General features: G+C 41.7%; 2 protein-coding genes across 2 annotated transcripts; one reads left to right on the top strand and one right to left on the bottom strand.

The window, feature by feature from the left end:
- Positions 1–11: 11 nt before the first annotated feature.
- On the bottom strand, positions 12–10,188 carry morn5 (MORN repeat containing 5). Its single transcript, XM_042058642.1, has 5 exons — positions 10,067–10,188; positions 9,614–9,761; positions 9,238–9,349; positions 6,487–6,618; positions 12–177 (listed from the first exon to the last, which is right to left on the bottom strand). The coding sequence occupies exons 1-5, from the start codon at positions 10,147–10,149 to the stop codon at positions 89–91; spliced, it is 564 nt and encodes a 187-aa protein (XP_041914576.1). The 5' UTR covers positions 10,150–10,188; the 3' UTR covers positions 12–88.
- Positions 10,189–10,374: 186 nt separating this feature from the next.
- On the top strand, positions 10,375–13,638 carry ndufa8 (NADH:ubiquinone oxidoreductase subunit A8). Its single transcript, XM_042058643.1, has 4 exons — positions 10,375–10,541; positions 11,720–11,883; positions 12,812–12,977; positions 13,331–13,638. The coding sequence occupies exons 1-4, from the start codon at positions 10,491–10,493 to the stop codon at positions 13,466–13,468; spliced, it is 519 nt and encodes a 172-aa protein (XP_041914577.1). The 5' UTR covers positions 10,375–10,490; the 3' UTR covers positions 13,469–13,638.
- Positions 13,639–20,164: the final 6,526 nt, after the last annotated feature.

Here is a 20,164-nt window from a genome sequence, read left to right on the forward strand (position 1 = left end):
TTCAAGGCCTATTGTTTTTGGAAATTCTTCAGTTTATTAGATTAAATAATTGTCCGTTTATCAAGCTAAGTGTCAAAGTCCTTGTTTATTAGAGATCAGACTTGTAGTTCTTTGCTCCAACGATCTCATCCCAGCTCTTCCGACAAGTGCGCACAATCCACTCGTGTTCTTCGTCATCTGCGAGAGACAGGAGTGAATTTACATATGCACACACAAGACAAGCAAAAGTACAAAAAAACACTGATATTAATACACACACAACCTAAAGACACAGAGAGAGTGGGAGAGAGAGCGTTTCCTACATTCCCTGGGGGAGATGGCAGGGAATAGGCCAAATCTCCCCGTTGCACCAGTTGATCAGATTTAGACATTTAAAAACAGTCCAATGGGAAATGCAAATATGCTTAAAAAGCAATTTAGGGGTACAGAAAAACGACTTCGTGAATGATTAAAAAACTCTCAGAGACCAACAACAGTGGGTAATATGCTGCGTTTTAAAATGGGATCTGTTAATTGCGGAACGAGAGGTGGCTTTTCTGATGGTGCTGAATCGGATCGCGCAGCTGCACGCACTTGAGCGCTCACCCCTGGGAACAAGGCGAACTGGGCCCATTGTGGGGAACAGGTCGTCTACTCCACTCTGATTGTCGGTAATTGCACGCAATGGCCCTAAACGGCCTCTCTACTCGCCTCTCGCCACTTCTACCTGGCTCACGCATGTAGCAATTGAAAAAAATCTTCAGAACCAGGCTTGCATGGTGGCAGCTGCATGCTAACGACACGTCATCCCCACCTTTTTCTCTGTCTGCATCACACCTCCCTTCCTCGGCACAAAGGAGGTCAACTCTCGAGAGGAACATTTCATCACAATTTTAAACCAATTAATACCGCGCAACCAATCGCCACTGGTGCGGTCTAACGACAATTGCTTTAATAATTTCCTTAAGCCACGCACGGTAATTAGGACAAATTCGCATTTTCATATTTCCTGTAAATTGCCCTCTCAGACTGATCGTCGCTCCTCATGGATCTGCTAAATTCATAGTCTTAAAGCAATCCTGGCTAAAAAGCACAGGTGGCTCCATGGTTCACATGCAATTTGAGGCTTCTGGACGTTTATTGCCTCGCCTGTGTATTTTCTACGTGTTGCTGCTGCCATTAGAATAACCATAGAGGCGAATAACAAATTATAGGCCTATATATGTCCAAAAACGTAGCCTATAATAATACACACTCGTCGTTAAATACACCGATTTTTTCTGTATTTCATTGACGAGTATTAGGCCTACTATATCGAACTGCGATAACTGTTCTTTGCTCTAGCTGAGGGGAGAGTGAGGGGAAACGGTAATGGCACCTTGTTAAAGTGTTTATCTTAATCCCTAAAATACACTCAAAAGGAAAAGTGTTTCCTTCCAAACAGAACTGGGCCTGCGATAATGGCTCAGAGATCATACCAATGTGGACTGCTGCTTTTTAATGACATCACAAAGAGCTTACAGTAAGTTCAACAAGCAGATATGTACAGCCCATGAACAAGGCATAGACATATTTACTTTACTCCCACCCCCCCCCCCCCCCCCCTTCAGAGCAGGTCTCTGTTAAGATCAGTGATACCATCTCTGTCAGGCTTCAGTTCATCTCACAATGGAGTGGCAGCGACTCAAGATAAGGGTGTTTTCCTTGGCAAAGGGATATTTTGAATGTGAACCTTTGCGAGTTTCAAAGGCGCAATTATTCCAGAAACAGGAAACCACAACAAACAATATGGCTACGGGGCCTCTGACCAATGGCCGGCCTGGCAGACAGAGCAAAACAGACAGTAGTTATGACTAAGAGCAAGGCACTGAGTCACAGGGCTGGTTAGCATTTTCAACTCTTCAATCACCATCACCACCACCACCCTAAACACTGAAATTCTTGAAATGTTACATTTACATATTTCCCTCAGCAGTGGGTCTGAATCTGAATGTGCGTGATTCGCTTTCTGTGCGAAACATATCCTCTATTAATCAGGTTACATCCGCCCTTCTCCTAAACACAATTTAAAAAAATAATAATAATTCATAAATGGCGAATCTGTGGGAGGTGTGGAAGAGCGGGGACAAAATCAATGCCACCTTGGCTCGCTGCGGTTTCTCTGCCATGCAAGACGCCTTCTGAAGTCCCTGGAATTAGTAATCTGCTGAGCCCCCTCCCCGGTGTTATTACAGAGGTTACATCCAGGATAATGACACGGGCTTGGCGACGACTGTTCTCAGTTAACATCAGCTTCCATTCTTAGTGGTCTCTTGGAGAGACCCCACTCCTGTGCTTCTGATTATTTAGGCCATATCAAACTGTAGAATAATTGATCACATAATTGAGTTCAGATACAGATGAAGTCTCAAAAGACTGATTTGTAAAAGTAGTGATAAGTGGACTTCAGATGATTAATATTACTATAGCCATTATTCATATCAACAAGACAGCCATATTGCTACACAATAACAGCTGTACTCACATATTAAGTTTAAGAATAAAATATCATCTAAGTGAATTGAACATATGCAGAAGAGTGTGTAAAACTGAAGTGCACTCATCACTAGATGCAGGAGGATGGAGTTAATTAGTAAGTAATGGAGAAGCCGATCGAAACCGCTCTGACTGATCATGACATCTCTGTGGCCCCGTCGATGACCCTTGGCAATCAACAAAAACTGTGACGGGCGCTCAGTCCTACAAAGGCTGTATGGATGCTCTTTCACTAACACAATCAGCAATCATATAGAGTGTTGTTAAACCAGTTAATCAAAATAGCTTAGCTTTCTTTGTGTTTAAATCCACTGAATACAAAAGCTTTTCATGTTTCAAAAAGGTAGGTGATTCACAGATAAAAAAAATAAATAAAAAAAAATATGTACAAAACCAGGTACAAAAAATGCTACGTGTTGTGCGTCACCCTGTGAGGTAAGGTAAGCGTTTCGTTTCATGTTTGTCCCCTTGTGATGGGACCCTCATGGCCAGCCCAGCTTCCTGACCATGCCTGACCTCTCCTCTCCTCTCGACCCCTTCAACCCCACGTCTAGTCAGGTGACCCTGCGCGGTTCTGGCGGCCCTAAAAAGAGCCCGCTTTGGCAGGCTGCGGCCACCGTCCTCCCCTCGCCCAGTGTTATTTTCAGTTAGCCATGCATTTCGCTCCTGGCCCGGGGCCTGGGCATTTCCTCGGCTCTTCCTGCCCACTCCCCGAGGCAGCTCCCTGGGCCCTCTCCCGTCGGCCATCCCTGCCTCTCTTCCCCTTCAACCCTGATCCACCCCCCACCCCCCCACCGCCCTCGCCGTTACGGGCCACACTCTTCCTCCCCTCCCAGAAAGGTGCTCCCACAGGGGGTCCCAGTTCCTCTCCGCTGTCCGGCGAGTGTCTGTTACCCTTGTGCACTTCTCCGTCCTGGACAGATGCCATTGGCAATAAATTCTGTCTTCACACCCACTCTGACAAATGTACCTTCACCTCGCAAGTGATAAAAATAAATCCCGACGAGGCAAGCCAAGAGTTCTCGGGACACAATGCAGCCCTACGTGATGAACTGTGTCCTCTGGAAACCAAGATGTTTGCTTCGCTGTGACAAGCTATCCTTTATGGTCATATCTTAACGCTGTAAACTATACGTTTGTATTGTTGAGTGTATCACTTTAAAAAGCTAAACAGCTTAAGTAACATCCTATAGTAGTTAGTGCACTGTCCTAGCCTAGAAATCTAGACGCACCCTAGCGGCAGCAAATTACATTTGCTTCCAGGGCTAGTCTAGCAACTCTCCGTTGGCTTGTGAGCTCGAAAAATTAAACTTTTATCAGGCCAATCAAATCGTGTATAGAGTCATTAGGCGGGCTTAACATAATGATTGATGGCAGAGTTGCAACGGTTTGGCTTGAATTCCCTGCTACTTGAAAACAAAGAAGATGGATGTTGCTGTTGGTCAACAGTGTGACACGAGTTAAGCTTGTTTTAATTTGGCAAAAGTTTGAACTAGCCAACTAGCTCCGCTGGTGGGAAAACGCATGGGACTCAGCGCTGTCCTATTGCGTGGAGAGGGAATTTGAAAGACAACCGATTATCCCGCCCATCGGACTGAGTACTGCGAACGGTGAGTGCCCAGACCCTACATTTTAATGTGGGTCTGGCTCGTCAGGCTAGCACTGTCCAGGATGCTATCTCTCCAAAGCATGGTCACACAAACACAGGCACGTGCTCAAACAAATGCACTCCACTGACACTCAGAGCGAGTGCTTCCTGTGTAACAATAGCGGCCCAACAGAGGGGTGGAAAACGGCGGACGGACAGGATCTTTATTTTGCCATTACTCTGTCAGTCAAGCTCTTAAACTCCCATCTCAGTGTTGAGTTCACTTCAGATAACACTATGAAAGAGTACCCCAAACCCTTGGGTGGAACATTCAAGCCACTCTTGAGACAAAGAGGAAATATTTCAACCGCAAAGTCTAATTCACAATAATTTTACACTTACTGTACCTGACACTTAGTGACTTTATACCAGACAGCACTAGATGCTGATTCATTTTTTTAAATTCACCATTAAGCTGTCATTGTAAATGTTTTAAGACTGCACAAGTATGTTTTGCGACAGTGGTGCATAATGCCACACAGTGCAGTACTCTATTTGTTCATTTTAACATTAATATGCAACATACTGCGCTAAGTATTTGTAACAGAGGTCTCCATGCCTTCTTGCATTTCTTCACCCGCACAAGATTTTTTAATTGCTGTTTCAAAAAGGTCTATTGAAAGTGATCCATATCTAATTTGTGTCATCATGCCGTACCACTGGCCTGCGCTTAAGGAAGCTTCTAAAGATGTAAAAATCACATTTTGCTTTCCTGATATTTTTCACAAGTGTTTTGCAAACAGTTGGTCCATTCTGACACTGTTTTTCTTTTTCTATACAACATTCAAAAACATCGAGCAAATGAAAACCTGCTGTACTAAAAGCCCTTTCGGGCAGCTGTGGAGGATGTGCATGTCGTCCCAAGTTATTGTCTATCCATACATGTGAATAAGATTTGCACGCTCTGGATCGAACTACGATGACTGGAGGAGTTAGTAATGTGTATCATGTTGCACGTAGTTCTTCTGGACAGGGTTTACTAAACTATGAGCTTTGAATCACTGGAAAGTCACAGGCTCTAGCCAGTGAGTATGAATGAGGGGGGGAAATATACCACCCAAATGTGTGCACCTGGACATGAGGCAAGTGGTTGTGTGTGTGTGTGTGTGTGTGTGTGTGTGTGTGTGTACTGGAGAATGTTTTCCTTTCCTTTGTGTATCTTTGTGGTGTGTCCAAACAAAATGCGTAACGATAACATTTGTCTTCAAAACCATGTTAAAACATGAGGTTTATGAACTGAGCATGAATAACCACACCCACACGAGCATACTTTGCGTACATTCTCTCTCACACACACACACACACACACACACACACACAGACGCACAGAGAGAAGAGAGAGCACTCCCTCGCACCCAGCCCTACACAGAGACCATAGACTGCAACCACAAACCTTTCTTCATGTACAATTTTGTCTGATTTTGTGCTAGTTTGAGATGCTGGCTTTGAGAGCCAAATTCCCATCTGAAGGGCTGACATAATCGATTCACTTCAAATCAAAGACACCATGGCATGCAGGGGATAGGAGGAAAATATGTTTCGTATTTTCCCTCATAATCAGAATTAAAATGGCTACAGCCAGAGAGGCTTGGTTGACTGTGTGAGAAAGCGAGGACCTACAAAAATGTTATCGTATCATCATAAGTCTCAACATAATCTCCAATTAAGTGCTATCTCTAAGTATTACAATAATGCATTTATGCCACAACATATTTTCTTCGCTCTTAACTTTTCCATGCTACAGACCCAGAGATGTGCTCCAAATTTAGACAGAGCATTACTTTCAGAAGCAATGAATTTGACCTTCATAATGACAAGCCCCAAACACCAGTCAAATGGGCACTTCACTGCACGGATAAAAAACTAAATGTTTTCCATTTTGGGTTTGTTTTGATCAGAAATTTTATTTTCAAGTTCCAATCCCAGTATTCTGTGGCCATCACTCTGGCAGCTATTTATCAAGAATAGTTGGTAATGTTTTATTTAATAAATGAAAGTAGGTCTACATAAAACAACGACTTGGCTATAGCACTAGAAAAGAAACCTAAAAGCAACGATTCACAACTTTTGAAAATTCATTTAAGTATGGGACTGTTAGTTATGGGAGGACATGGGCAATTTTGTATTATATTTTTTTTTATACTAATTTCTGATTCACACCTAAATATTTTGCGTGCACATAACAATGTTTCTTGCATGCACACAACAATGTGGGCACAAGAAAACATCTAGCCCCGTTGTTATCTACGGGGCTAGATATTTCTCAAAAATTGACTATTTGTGTTACAACTTCTGTGTATGCTTTAAACTCAGCTCAGTCTCACCTGCATTCCTGAGGAAATTATGGTGATAATCTGTCACAACTCTGGTTTTGGGATCATAGAAACCGTCTCCACAGTCATAGCAGCCATCAGGGATCACTTGTGGGGGTACCAGGTTGGTCAGTTGGGACTCTCCTGTAAAAGGCGTTGACATGTGAAGTCAGAACCACTAAGCCAAAGTAAAAATATCTAGTAAACATAGTAAAACAATATACAGTTAAATATTTTTGTTATGCCTATCTCACACTACAGGATAGGCATCAGTCACATAAAGTTGAAATCTAAATTCCAAACAGAATTTCAAAATATATATAAAAATGTATATTTTTCATTTATTTTAATAGATGAAAAACATCTCAGTAACTCCATCTCATTATTCAAATATTCACAACATTCTGAAAAACATAATCAAGTTCTCAATGCTTCAACACATACTTAGATGGATACTGGTATTTTTTTTTCAGGTTATTAAATTAAATGATGGGTCACATGAAATACGCAGCCCTTTGGAGCAATTAGTTCTTGGTTACATGTTATGATCATATAAAGTGCAATCCCAAAAGGTCACATGTTTTCTCATGAGGAGCTCTGTTGACAAGGTGATTGCTCGCTCTAATTATACACAGAAGTATAAATACCCAAGGATAATAGCACTGTTTAAGTTTAATCATGCCAATAAGTATGCCTGGCATACTTGTACAGAGAGTCTCTCTGCATTCCGCAACAGAACACGAATCACAATTTAACAGAACTATTCTTGTTGGCTGACCTGAAAATAACATTGAAAAGGGTGTGATTGAAGTGAGACTAGAAATCAAATTCATTGAATTAACTAGCTGAGAGACTATTGACTTGCAACAAATACAAATCTCTTCCCATCATGCTTTTCCATTCTCTCTCCTTCAAAGCTATTTATACACAACACACTACACTAGACACAATCCACCTCTAACACACTTTCTGTCCAACCAAGCAAATCGCGCGTCATAGTTCTCTAGCTTTCCCCTGAGTGTGTGTGTGTGCCCAAAAAATGTCTTGTACTTGTAGACAGTTCTGGCTCTGTAAATGGGAAACACGTAGAGGCTTGGACTTAGCCATAAACAATTCCAGCCAATCAGCTGCTTCAGGAGCTTGGAAGGAGGGATGCAATGACTTGCTCATAATGACTTGTTCTTTCACTATAGACACAAAAGACATGACATGACACATTACATACAGTAAGCAAAGTGACATGTCTAAGCACCATATTCTGGTCTACCTGTTCTTCTTTCCGGCACCTGTACTTAAAATGGATGTGCATCTTTTCTTATTTTCTTTTTTTGGCATGTCAATGCTTTTGCATTTCTGCACTTTTAGACTGGTCTCCAGCAGAGACGCTTTGCTTCTATAAATCTGCGGGATGTGGATAAAAGCAGAAGAAACATCTGGTGTAACAGTTTGAGAAGCTGCTTATTAGCGGTGTAAAACATGTCACTTTGAGATTTATTGCTGATACAGACTAAACAAAAACACTACAGGGCAACCTCAGGATTCCAAGACTTTCTGAGCCCAGAATAGACTATGCATTCAGTATGATACATTTTTCCACCAACCCCTATTTTTATGATTGTCAAAAGTTAAATGATTATTTAGTTTTCAACTTGGAAAGTTACATAACCTATGACTTAAGACGTATCATGTCCACGAGGAAAGGGCACATGAGCACTGTGTCTGGCATCCTCTCAAACTGACATAGTTTGAAATGTACGCAAACCTCAGCTCAGTGGGAAGATGACTTCAGTCCAAATAGAGTGAACTAATTTACAGCAAAAACACAAGCAACGGAGTGGATAAACATCATAGATAATGTAAGACAAACACACACAGAGACAAACATAAACACAAACACACATACACACACAAAGACTTATACCACTGTCGTCATATGGTGTTGATTTATAGCTGTATGGTGTAATAAAAAAGACAAGTGCAAAATACAGCTTGATTAGGACATATTAGGTCAGATTAGGAAAAGCTGGTAGATACTGTGGACCTACTTCTGGACCTAATTGCACCACCCAACTCAAAAACGTTTCCATTAGAAAGTCCTGCATTGATAATGCACTAGATGCACCCTCCAGACGGTGAAAATGAGATAATGTATGAATCATAAGAGCGCAAATAATTGGCCTGACCAATGAGGATGTAAAAGTGAGTCCCTGTTTCAGTGACTTACATCTAAAAAAATCTACCTTGCACCGTTCACTTTTTATCACATTAACACTGACATAGTCAATTTCAAATCTGGGTACCAATCTGCACCGGCAACATTGTGAAACCACACTTGATTTTGGCATTCATAGTCTGTGTTTATTTACATGAAGTACTGCATCGAAGGAGGGTTGGCATTTTTCAACTAAACTCCTAAAATGTATTTTAAAGGATTATTTTCCTATCATTGAGAAGATCCTAAAGATTTTACAATGTAAATATTGTATATAAACTATAGCACTATATCTTGGTCAGTACCTCATTATATAACATTCATTCCATATTTGAAGGAATTTTAAGGTCATTTTATTTTCTTAATGTAGCCTACGTTTTCTATATTGAAATTGTCACAAATAAATCACATATAAAACACATTGGATTATGAACCAGAAGTGATGGGAAACAGCCATTTATAGGTTTTAACATGCTGAATTTCCATGCCACTTGTCTTTTACATAAAGAGCATACATTGATGCAGAAGGTTGTTTCTTAGTGCCAGCATACCTGCAGGTTTCAGCCCATTGCACCTCTCAGTATAGAAGCGTCTGTCATAGCCATCACAGAAGTCCCAGTCATCCTCCTCATACTCCAATCCATCCAAGAAAGTATATTTTCCCTGATGTCAAAATATGACAGTCATGTATGATGTTTTCAAAGATATGACATTTGAGTTTGAAATTAACTGTAAATTACAACGCAAACTATTTTACATTGAATTAAAATGGTATTTGGGATGATTACAGGTGACTATATGGCAGGCTAACTATATGATATCTTCATACTACATGGAGTTAGTTAAATCACATATTTCCAATGAGATACAAAAGGAATAAAAGGCAATGCATTTTTCCACACAAATACAAACAAATTATTTACATGCCTCCTTGGACCGTCCATTGTCCCATGTTCCCTCATATTTACTTCCATTTGGAAAATAGAGCACACCTTTGCCATGAAACATTCCATCTTTCATCTGTCCAACATATCTTGTTTCAGTGGGGAAAGTATACTCTCCTTCTCCTTCCATCCTGAAAAGGAAAAAGAAAACAGTCTTTGAAGTATGAGAGCCACCAAGTGTTCATAATCAGTCTACACCGAATATATTCTAGTAACGTTATTCCTGGTCTGCATATCTCAAGCATATAAGACTGTATAATAGAACTAGCCTTCATAAACCCACCTGGTCAAGCTACTAGCCAATATCTGTAGCCTAGCTAACGTCTGCTAACAGTGTGTCCCCGCCCCCCCAATTGTCTGCCTTCCTCATTGATTGAGTAAAGTGTGTCTTTAAATATTTTTTTACAAAAAAGTGAGTCACAAGTTTTAAACACACCTGCCATTCTTGTAAGTTCCACTGTAGCTGCTACCTGTCAACTCCATACTTCGCCTGAGTTGTTGATGCCCACCAGTTTCCATGGAAACGTCATCACGTTAAAGAGGGCAAACGCATGTTGCTCATACTAAACATGTACACACGAGTGTTTCGCATTTCACTATATATACAGCATACGCCACATAACAACGGACATTTTAATATTGCAAAAGTGATGGTTAAAAAGAAAAAGTTAGTTTATTTTATAAATAATGTATTTGTCGCAACCTATGACGTCAATGACGAGCGACTGTAAACCGACGCATGCGTATTCCATTGACCTTCCCTGTAGCCGCGTCCGTTTTCACGACGGGGACCTTGAGTTTGCAATCAGCTCTGGCTGTTTGATCAAATTGTTTGTCTGTGGTGCGTCAGAAACCGTGCCATGCCCGGTTCAGTTGAGGTCCCGCCGTTACAGGACCTAAATGTCGAAGAAGTGAGTTCAATTTATTTGAATAGACATAGTTACAGTACTTGCTAGTAAACCTGAGGTTGGTTAGCTTGCTATCTTAGCTACCTAACATAGGTAGCTTTCTCAGCATCTGGTAGCTAGACGTGGCTGTGAATAAACTTGTTTGTGTGCTTGGTAAGTCGCCTAAATAGTTGGAAGAATTAGCTGTGTAGAACAGCCGAACGGGTTTACGCCGTTACTGGATTTAAGGGGTAACGTAACGTCCAATTGTAGACGTGACATGCAACGTAAAACTAAACTAGCAGCTACTTAAAAACAAATGTTCGATCAGCTAGCGTTAACGTTAGCTTGCAGTATGTCATGTTAGTGTTAAAAGCCAGCCTACAGTTGATAGTCATTTGGCATTTTGAATTGCCATTGGCTGGTTAATTTACTGTTTAGCCACCGATTTTATTATAACTTAACCCTCTCTTATTCTCGAAAGCTGTATGATTGTTTACACGAGTAGGATGGCAGCTTCGCGTTGACAGGCACCTTGCAGGTTGCGACTAGCTTCTAGCTGTTTGCTGATCACGTAAGGTAACGTTAGATAACATTAATGCTAACATGTCAGTTTGCGAACTGTCATAATTTGCTGCGTGTATGGATTTAGCTGCGTTCCTTATTCTGTGAAATCTGTCTTCAGTTAATCACAATACCGAAATATCACCAAATGAGTCTTAGTTGTAACTAGTATTTTGCCGATAATACACTTGTATTCCATAAAGTTAGGGTCTATTGTTTGATCGTCTCGTAAACTCCTAAAATGTTTCTATGATTAGTCAGTATTCACTAGTATTTGTATTCATATGCCCTTATGTTACTGTGGAACTAGTTTTTCATAAACTGGGGCGTTTTGCTTTGTGCAAAGGCGAGGTTGCTTATGACGAAAAGCACTCTTTTTTTTGGAAGAGAAGATTAAGGAAGATTTAAAAATGTTCCTACTGCTGCCATATCCAGTGTTAAATTAATTTGACCAGACCACTGCACTGCCTCTTTTGTAAAGAGACATAATAAAAACCTCCTATTTATCCGAATGCATTGGTGAAATGGCACCCTCTAGTTCTTGCCTAGGAGAGCCTTCAGTGAATGTCATCTGAGGTGACATTCCCCATATAATATCACAGAACTCATTGTGTACCTTGTCTTCCGTCCTGGAACAGGTAAATGTGTCCTCGGCTGTGCTGAAGGCAGCCGCCCATCATTATGGCGCCCAGTGTGACAAAGCCAACAAAGAGTTCATGTTGTGTCGGTGGGAGGAGAAAGATCCCAGGAAGTGTCTGGATGAAGGAAGGAAGGTCAACGAGTGTGCCATTCAATTCTTCAGGTACATACAATACTCGGCAGTGCCAGAGTACTAGAATTCAGGTTTTAAATCTGTCCAATTAAACTGACTAGGCTTATACAGCCTTTGGCTTTCTGGCCATGCTTCCCATAGCATAATCTTTTACATTTGTGCTGTGGAACTACCGGAATTAGAGCTTTATAATGTTTTGAACTGCTTAACACAAATACTGGTCTTCCACGTGGCAACAGCATTTATCAGAAGCAGTGTAATTCTTACTGAATGCATCCACTCAAAGGATGGTGATTCATGTATAGCTTCAGGTTTTGACATGGAAACATCTTGACGTTTTACCAAAGATTCTTCAACCACCGTCTCTTTTGTTACTACAATAAGCAGATGGATGAATTATGTGTAATGCCTGCTGCGTTGCCTCCTATATGGCACACATGAGTTGGCATTAAATACAGGGATAATCATTTTAACCATCCGTTTCATGTGGGGGATTGTCATCAGATTGGTTTTAGCCTCGTAGGCCACAGTGGTGTTTAACCAGTGCAGCTCTGCCCTAATGGTCCATTGTGACGCCTCTGCTGGGGATTGGTGTCTGTCATTTAACAGAACCCCTGGGCAGGGCCTGTGTTTAAGCCATGAATTACGAAGGGTTGCCATTTAGGAGGCCAGAACAGATAAATACCCTTTACCACAACCTAAACACACCAAGTGGCTGTGCATGAACATATTTTTAGTATCACATTTGAGAAGTCTCAGAATGGCATGTGGCTCTTGAGATGTTTACTGCCTACCTGAAAACAGAGAAGACTTTAAATAGTATTTCTATACAAAGTAATGTCTTGCAATGTTTCTGTGAATAGCTTGAATGTTAAATGTTAGTCTTTCTCAGACTTAAACATGTTTATCCACACACTGTTCCTCACTTTAATGATCTTCTTTTTCATTGTCACGGTAGGCAGATAAAGGGAAACTGTCCAGAGGCCTTCACTGACTACTGGACTTGCTTGGACTACTCCAACCTCCATGAGCTCCGCTACTGCCGCAAACAGCAGAAGGAGTTTGACAACTGTGTGCTGGAGAAACTTGGTTGGCAGAGACCAGACCTCGGGGATCTCTCAAAGGTGATCCATCCAGAACTGCTGTCCTATTTTTCTATAGACATTATCAAACTTGATGTGTCTCCTCCCTTGTATCAGTTTACAAGTTCAACCTCTCATCAGAATCAGAATTGGGATTTATTGGCCAAATGTGTTCCGGTCAATATCTCTAGCAGTTACAGTACAGACAATATAACGTTACAGACGGTGTATGTGTCACGTCTCCCTGTTATATGCAAATTCTCTTTGCCTTTTCAGAAAATATACTATTTATTATTATTATTATTATTATTATTATTGTTAGTATTATTATTATTATGATTATTATATATATATTTTTTTTACCTTTCATCTAAACTTACTTTTTCTCTGTTTAGGTCACGAAAGTAGCCACTACCCGAGCCTTGCCTGAGAACCCATACCACTCCCGGGAAAGGCCTGAGCCCAACCCACCTGTTGAGGGTCCACTGCAGCCAGCCAAGCATGGCAGCCGAGTGTTTTTCTGGAACTGGTGAAGAATGAACCGTCACGGTACCCTGTCATACCTACAGTTAAAATCCAGCTCACACCCTATCAGACCACAATGGACAGCGCGTGCGAGGTGGAGTCCCCCCCCTCCCTATGTGTAGACTTGTAAAGAGTGAATAAATTTAAAGTGTTGAAATAAAAAAAATATTAATTTAAACCATGTGTGCTTATGTGTGTTTAGAGGTTATATTAACAAGGAAAATATGAGCACGATCATATTTATTGAATATAGTCTCCGGTGATTTTATTGTCCACAGGTGACATGTTCACTCAAATTCAAAGATTGTAGATATAGAATGAAAATATATCCCTTTGTCTCTGTTCATAAGTGCTTGCCACGTGTAACTTTGCTTTTCATCCTGGGGAAGATGCAAACCAAACAACATGCTGCATTTTGTCAGGGTCCTTATGGGGGTCAGGGGGTCATTCCCCAAGAGTCTTGACCAATTTCCCTCACGCAAAGCCCTTTCACTTCCCTCTGCAGACCCTGAAGGGTGGACAGTCTGTGTGCAACCTAACTCTCTTTCAAAGCCTTGCCCTCTCAGTTCCTGTCCAGTGAGTGCTAAGGTCCAGACCACCAGCTCAGGTCAACTGGTTCCACTGGCAGCAGCAGACCTGTGGCCTGTTTTAACAGACGTATAAAGTAAATAAACAACTCTGTTGTAGACGGCCTGCGTTTCTGTCAAAGACGGTGGTGAAACGCCTCTGCAAATAATTACGTTGTTGCGGTATGTAAGACATCGTTTTAGTAAAGGGGGAAAAATCATCTGGAATTCTGCCTCCTGTCTTGAGATGCAAAGCAATTCTAGGAGTTTCCCCTTAGCAAAATTTAATCAAATTAAGTTTTTTTTCTCTGTGTGTGTGGGCAGACTGAGCCCTGAAGTGGGTCTTGCCTCATACTAGTTTAAGTGTCGTCTCACATAAAAACCCCTTTCCTTTGAAGTGCCAGGGCGAGCTGATGTCAGCTTTCAGCCTGAGAGGCCCCTTGGTGAATTTTTCGTGACGTTTCCTTGGCAAGAGTGGTAAAAGAAGGGGGGTAGGAGTGTAGAGGACCAGGCTTGTGCCAGCAATGCGGACTTACCGCACTGAAGCCTGTTGAGCGCATCAGATCAAACACTACTTACTGCTCCACTTTGAGCTTCAGGGCAAACCATCAGATTTATGCCACAGTTCTATTTGTATACAGTTCTATTTGTTTACAAATGGGCAATTTTCAGGAAAAAGCAAGTGTTAGTATGACTATTCACTAATAAATCATTCAGTTATTAAAGTAAATTTCAGGAATAGCCTTCTTAAAAAGATCAAAAGCAATTGACCATGTGTTGTTTTTGTAATCAGTCAGAAGTGTTGATGGTCTGCTGTTTTTTATGAAATGTGTGTGAACATCTGTCTGCTATCCTCAAAACAATATGATCACAATCAGTCAGGAAAACCACCGGTTACCCGTCAGGCCTGAGTCCAAATGACGTCCAGGCTTTCCAGCAAAGGTAGTGGAATGAGTACGTATTTAGGCCCTCTGATGACGTTAGTAACTAATAGGTTGAAAGATACGCTCTGCTGGCATCACATGTAATGCTGGAGGCCCAGATTGAGTCAGACACAGGGAAAATGAGATCAGATTTAGACCAAAAGAAAACGTGAGGCAAGGGAAGTCAAAGCAGTGTGAGCAGATGATGTTCTATACGGAATGAATTTATGAATCTTCCAGCCTCACTAAAAAGGGATCAGAATCAAATGCTTTCTGCGTGTGTGTCATATTTCACATCATGCTGAAGTTTCACCAAAATGTACAGGTGTAAAATTTTAATTTTTTTTGCCATTTATGTTCACAAAATCACCAAATGACTACCTGACCTTGTTTTGGATATATTGTCACAGGATCGTGTAGTATTACAGATTATTTGTATAACTACGCAAAAAAAAAAGATGGCTCAACTCACGCAGGCCCAAATTCACCCCACTCATTTGTCATTCACTTATAGCCATTAGTGTGTACATGGTGGTTTCCCGTCCTTCCAAAAAAAAAAGAGTAAGAAAACGTGGTACCAGTGTGCCTGCAGAGTCTCCAGGCTTGTTTTCCTAGGAGTAAAAACCACCCGTGTTGTCAGCGAGCCAATTTCTGTCCAACCAAGAGAGAGAAAAAAGAAAGACAAAAAGAAAAAATCCCCTCAGGATTCCCTGAGGTGTGGTCTGCTACGCTGGCTCGCGCAGGAAGTGTCTGACAGCGGTGGCTCTGACCTGGCAGCTGAGCAGGGCACTGGGGGTGTGTGTGCATTGGTAACCAGGACTGGGAGGGAGGGGTGGCGGGGTATGGGTGAGTGGTGAGTTGAGGCAGGGGTATAAGAGGGGTGGGCCTCAAGCTCAAGGCAGGGCCGGGGGGCTCGTGGCAGGCTTGGCTGAGACCCCCAACTCAGGAAAGGGGAGGCGAGGGGGGGGGGGGGGGGTCACCATCAGTTGACTCTGCCCCAGCTCAGGAAGCCCAGTCTGGCAGCGGAAAGAAATACAATACAGGACTTTCACAAAGCAACAGCCCGCCAGGGAGTGTGCGGTGCTAAAACACTTAAACAAACCGACTAATACACGCTCCTTACACTGTCAATATTCCCCATTGTTCCCCAAGACTTTGACAGGATAAAATAAATATTTGAGGGATGTGATGGGCATAAACACCGTTGTTAGTCAGCTCACTTTTATCTCTCTGTCATCAGGGGCCAAGTGCTTCTGAAAAACAGTTTACCACCCCAAATGGCAAGGTGCTTCACAGCAGGAACTGTGACATGAACCTGCATCTTTTTTCTTTGGGACCTATGGTGCATTTTATTGAATACCTTTGCCTCTGTGTCTTCTTTGGTGAAGAAACCTGGTCATAGAAATAAGTAGTGGATCATAGTACCAGCATGTGGGTGCTGGAGTGTTTTGGCTTTGGTTGTTTGTTGTCCACATTGCTGTTATCTCCTGTTCGGAGTTGTGCTTTCATCTTTAGTCTAACTTGTACATTTCAAGGAGAGTGTCTTTGAAGTATTGGCATATCAAATTGACATGGCCTACATTTTGCATGAATGAAGAGTTGTTATATATATATATATATATATATATATATATATATATATATATATATATATAGATAGATAGATAGATAGATAGATAGATAGATAGATAGATATTACTGCTAAAAAGGTGCGGTCTATAATCATTGTGTGGAGACATGGCAAGGCTTGGTATTTATTATAAGAACCATTTTGAGAGCTGTGAATGCAAATAAAGATGTTTCCTGGTTATTTAAAAAGGGTATGAATAATTGTGGACATGCCATTTTTCATAAAAATGTCCAAAAATATGAAAACGCTTCTTTTTTTGATTACATGTTTCTCCCACATTGTCTTGCAACCTTTTGGCATCTGGCAGTGTCATTTTCAGTCAGAACAAACATATCGGTCAAGAGAAAATCAAATGATGTTGTTCCTGACTACTGACAATACTAAATACTGATTGACAATACTGAATGACATGCTTCATTTCACATACCATTTTTTCCAATTGAATGTAATTGCTCAACACTCAACATCATCTACCTCAATGGATTTTGGGTTATAACACATCTAGATGGTGTTATAATGGTAGAAATCTGAATGAATTAGCTGTTTTAAATGCCCCATCAACACAATTCTGTGCCACCTTGAGAGGTATTTTGCATCTGACCATCTGCGGTGCTGTATGGAGCAGGTCCTTTAACACCTCGCCTACTGCAGTTCACTGGCTTGACTGATTGGGTTGAACTTCACTTTTTCCTTCAGAAGAGTATTGCCCTCTCATGGACTTTTCAACTCAGTCAGCTCAGCTCAGACACGTCTTTCAATGGCTGTGGAGGCATGGTACTGCTGAGATAAATAATTTCTTTGGTTTTCAACAGATGTTTCATCAGGAGTCATGAATGACATCTCCATCAATTCCATGTTATGATGTTGCACCCCACAGACCTCCAGTCATCATGCCTCTTAATACCGCTCTGTATAGCATGCTCCGCTGAAACAGGAATTCGGGGTATTTGACAGCTGACGGCTACTACAAGAATCGTTGTTTGCATTCTGGACGGCACGCTTCATGGGAGGCTTTCTTCTGTTCACGCCACTCCCCGACGAAGGGTGCGCTTAAGCTAACATTTAGCAACAGACTGTTTTCTTTTGAGCGTATGCCGAGAGAGACGGGAGGCAAGACGGCACTCGCTCCTGCGCACCCCAGATGGCCTTATCTCATCCCCTGCTCCTTAATAGCAAAACAGAAAATAACACCTGGTATTGTATATGTGCTGTAAGTGCTACAGTGTGGTCTTCATTGTATGGCAGAGAAAGAACAAGATCCGGAGGAAAGATGCAGTCAGATAGTGGCCAGGCCAGTAGCCATCCCTGGTTAGTCACGCAAAATAGACCAGACTTCCACTGAGCGGTAGGCCTAAGTGTAATTTCGTCTCTATCAAAACACATACATACATGTAGGCTAGGCGTAGGGCCTACCTCGTTTTCTGAATTCTTGCCTGAGACAGTTGTTGCTGTGTAGCCTTTAGATCAGGGGTTCCCAACTTTTTTTGGCAGGTGACCCTATTTTGATGTCACAAAACGTTGGCGACCCCAATTATTCACAACATGTGCGAAAGAGCGCACATGCAGCTAGCAGATGGTGAGGTGATGTTTACTGTAGGCTATGTGACAAAAATGTTTTAGCTTAGAAACCACATAACATCGCTTAGAGTACCTTTAACAAGCCAGTTTGTTTGTTTGTTTGTTTGACTAACTTGCCTGGTTGTTTTGCTACTTTGTTTGAAACATTGATCAAGCATTATTACCCATGATGATCTCATGCGGGATGTCTAAGTTTATTTTTACTTTGTAATGAAGGATCCAATTAGTTACTTAACTTGGGTATCATGGGGGGTTTCATATTTTTTATGTAATATATATGTACCGGTCAGTTAGTTGTAAGATATGCTACCCAATATCCCATTTGAATTTCAGGCGACCCCACATGAGGTCCCAACCCCAAGGTTGGGAAACGATGCTATAGAGCTACACACCATCAAATGAGTTACCAACCATAGTGTTACTGTCTGACATGAACAATGTATAGGCCTACAGAACACAATTTTCTTCAATCTTCGAAGTGGGGATGAAGTTTATTCTATGAGGGCAAAGCAACGTTTGCCTCACAGCTGTGTTTCCTCCCGTCCATCACTGGCTGGTTAGTGTTGTTCCATGATGTCTTTTTTGTAATTGCTTACATCTGATGTGGAGTTTATTTGACTGTAGAAGGCAGAGCAGAAACATCTGCCCTCAGCAACTCTGTAGGCCTCCAGTTGACTAGACTACCTGTCACTTGCTCCTTGCCCATGTCAAGCATCTGTGTAGCTGGGCATACCAATACCAAAGCAGCCTCTTTCTCACTCTTTCAGCCTTAGTCATAGAAGTAAAGAAGGATAACTTTGGTAAGTATTGAATCTTTTTAACAATACCCTGTTCAAGTCTGTACAAATAACTTGATGGGCAACATAAAAGCGCTGTTGTTAAATTGGTGATTTCAGTTCATGATTTTGCTAGGGCCGACTCAAACAACTTCCTTGTGTTCTTTATTTTGTGGATTATGTTAAATGTACTCTAGTTACACACCTCCCTTGCAAGGTCGCATAACAGACAGTTCCTTTCAGTTCTTGCATTTGCAATGCTCAATTTACTATTCAACACAAATAGTTGACTACTTTATATTTCATGGGAGTAGTTTCACCATAATTGCCAACAAGTTCACACAGTGCTGAAAGTGGCCTTCAGAAGACTAGTGATAAATTGTGGCTATTCAGTGGATACTTGCCACTGCCTGTCTACACTGATAGATTACCTCACGCACATTGCTTTAAGTATTCTTTACCCTAAACAGAACTTGGACTTTTGAGAATAAATTCCCAGACCCAAACAGAAACATCCTGCCAGTCAGTTGTTTCTGAAATGGCTCTGTTGCGGTGGGAAGTTAATTTAATTTGATTAGGTGGAATAAAACCATAAAGTTAGAGAGCTTTATGCTTAACTTTTTCATCCTCTGCAACCTTTGGACAAAAATGGGCACAGGCCCTTGTCCTTTGGCAAGGCACATGGAGATTACAGTTGCTCCTGATGTTTGTGTTTCGATTTATCTAATTGCTGCAGCATGCAACTGGCTATACTACAGTCTGCCAACGCAAGGCTTTTTGACTCGAATCCACGTCAAAACCCCAGGCTCACCATCGAGCCAACCACGCTTTAACTTAAAAAAAAAAAAAAAAAAAAAAAAAACGTCCAAGGGTCGCCGCCACCGAGGCGGTGGCTCCAAAGAGTTCGGCGTACGTGAACGTTTCGTCAACACTGGTGAGCAAGTTATGGTATTTAATTGCATCCAGTGGACAGAGGAAATAAATAAATAAACAGACAGGACAAACATGGGCCTGTGGTGATGGACGTGTCATTAGCGGGAGGTCTGGGTGAGTGATAAGCCCAGCTGTTGACAGATGCTGAGGCAGGGAAGTGCAGGGGAAAGAGAGCGAGAGAGGAGTGGGGGGGTTCAGAGAGGGCTGAGTGAACGAGCTGAGGGAAGGAGAACAAGGGTCTGCATTTGAAAAGGAGGAAGGAGGACCAGGCCGTGCAGATCCTCCCCGGGCCAGGCCC

Source organism: Alosa sapidissima, chromosome 13, assembly GCF_018492685.1.
Source record: "Alosa sapidissima isolate fAloSap1 chromosome 13, fAloSap1.pri, whole genome shotgun sequence".
NCBI lineage: Eukaryota > Metazoa > Chordata > Actinopteri > Clupeiformes > Clupeidae > Alosa > Alosa sapidissima.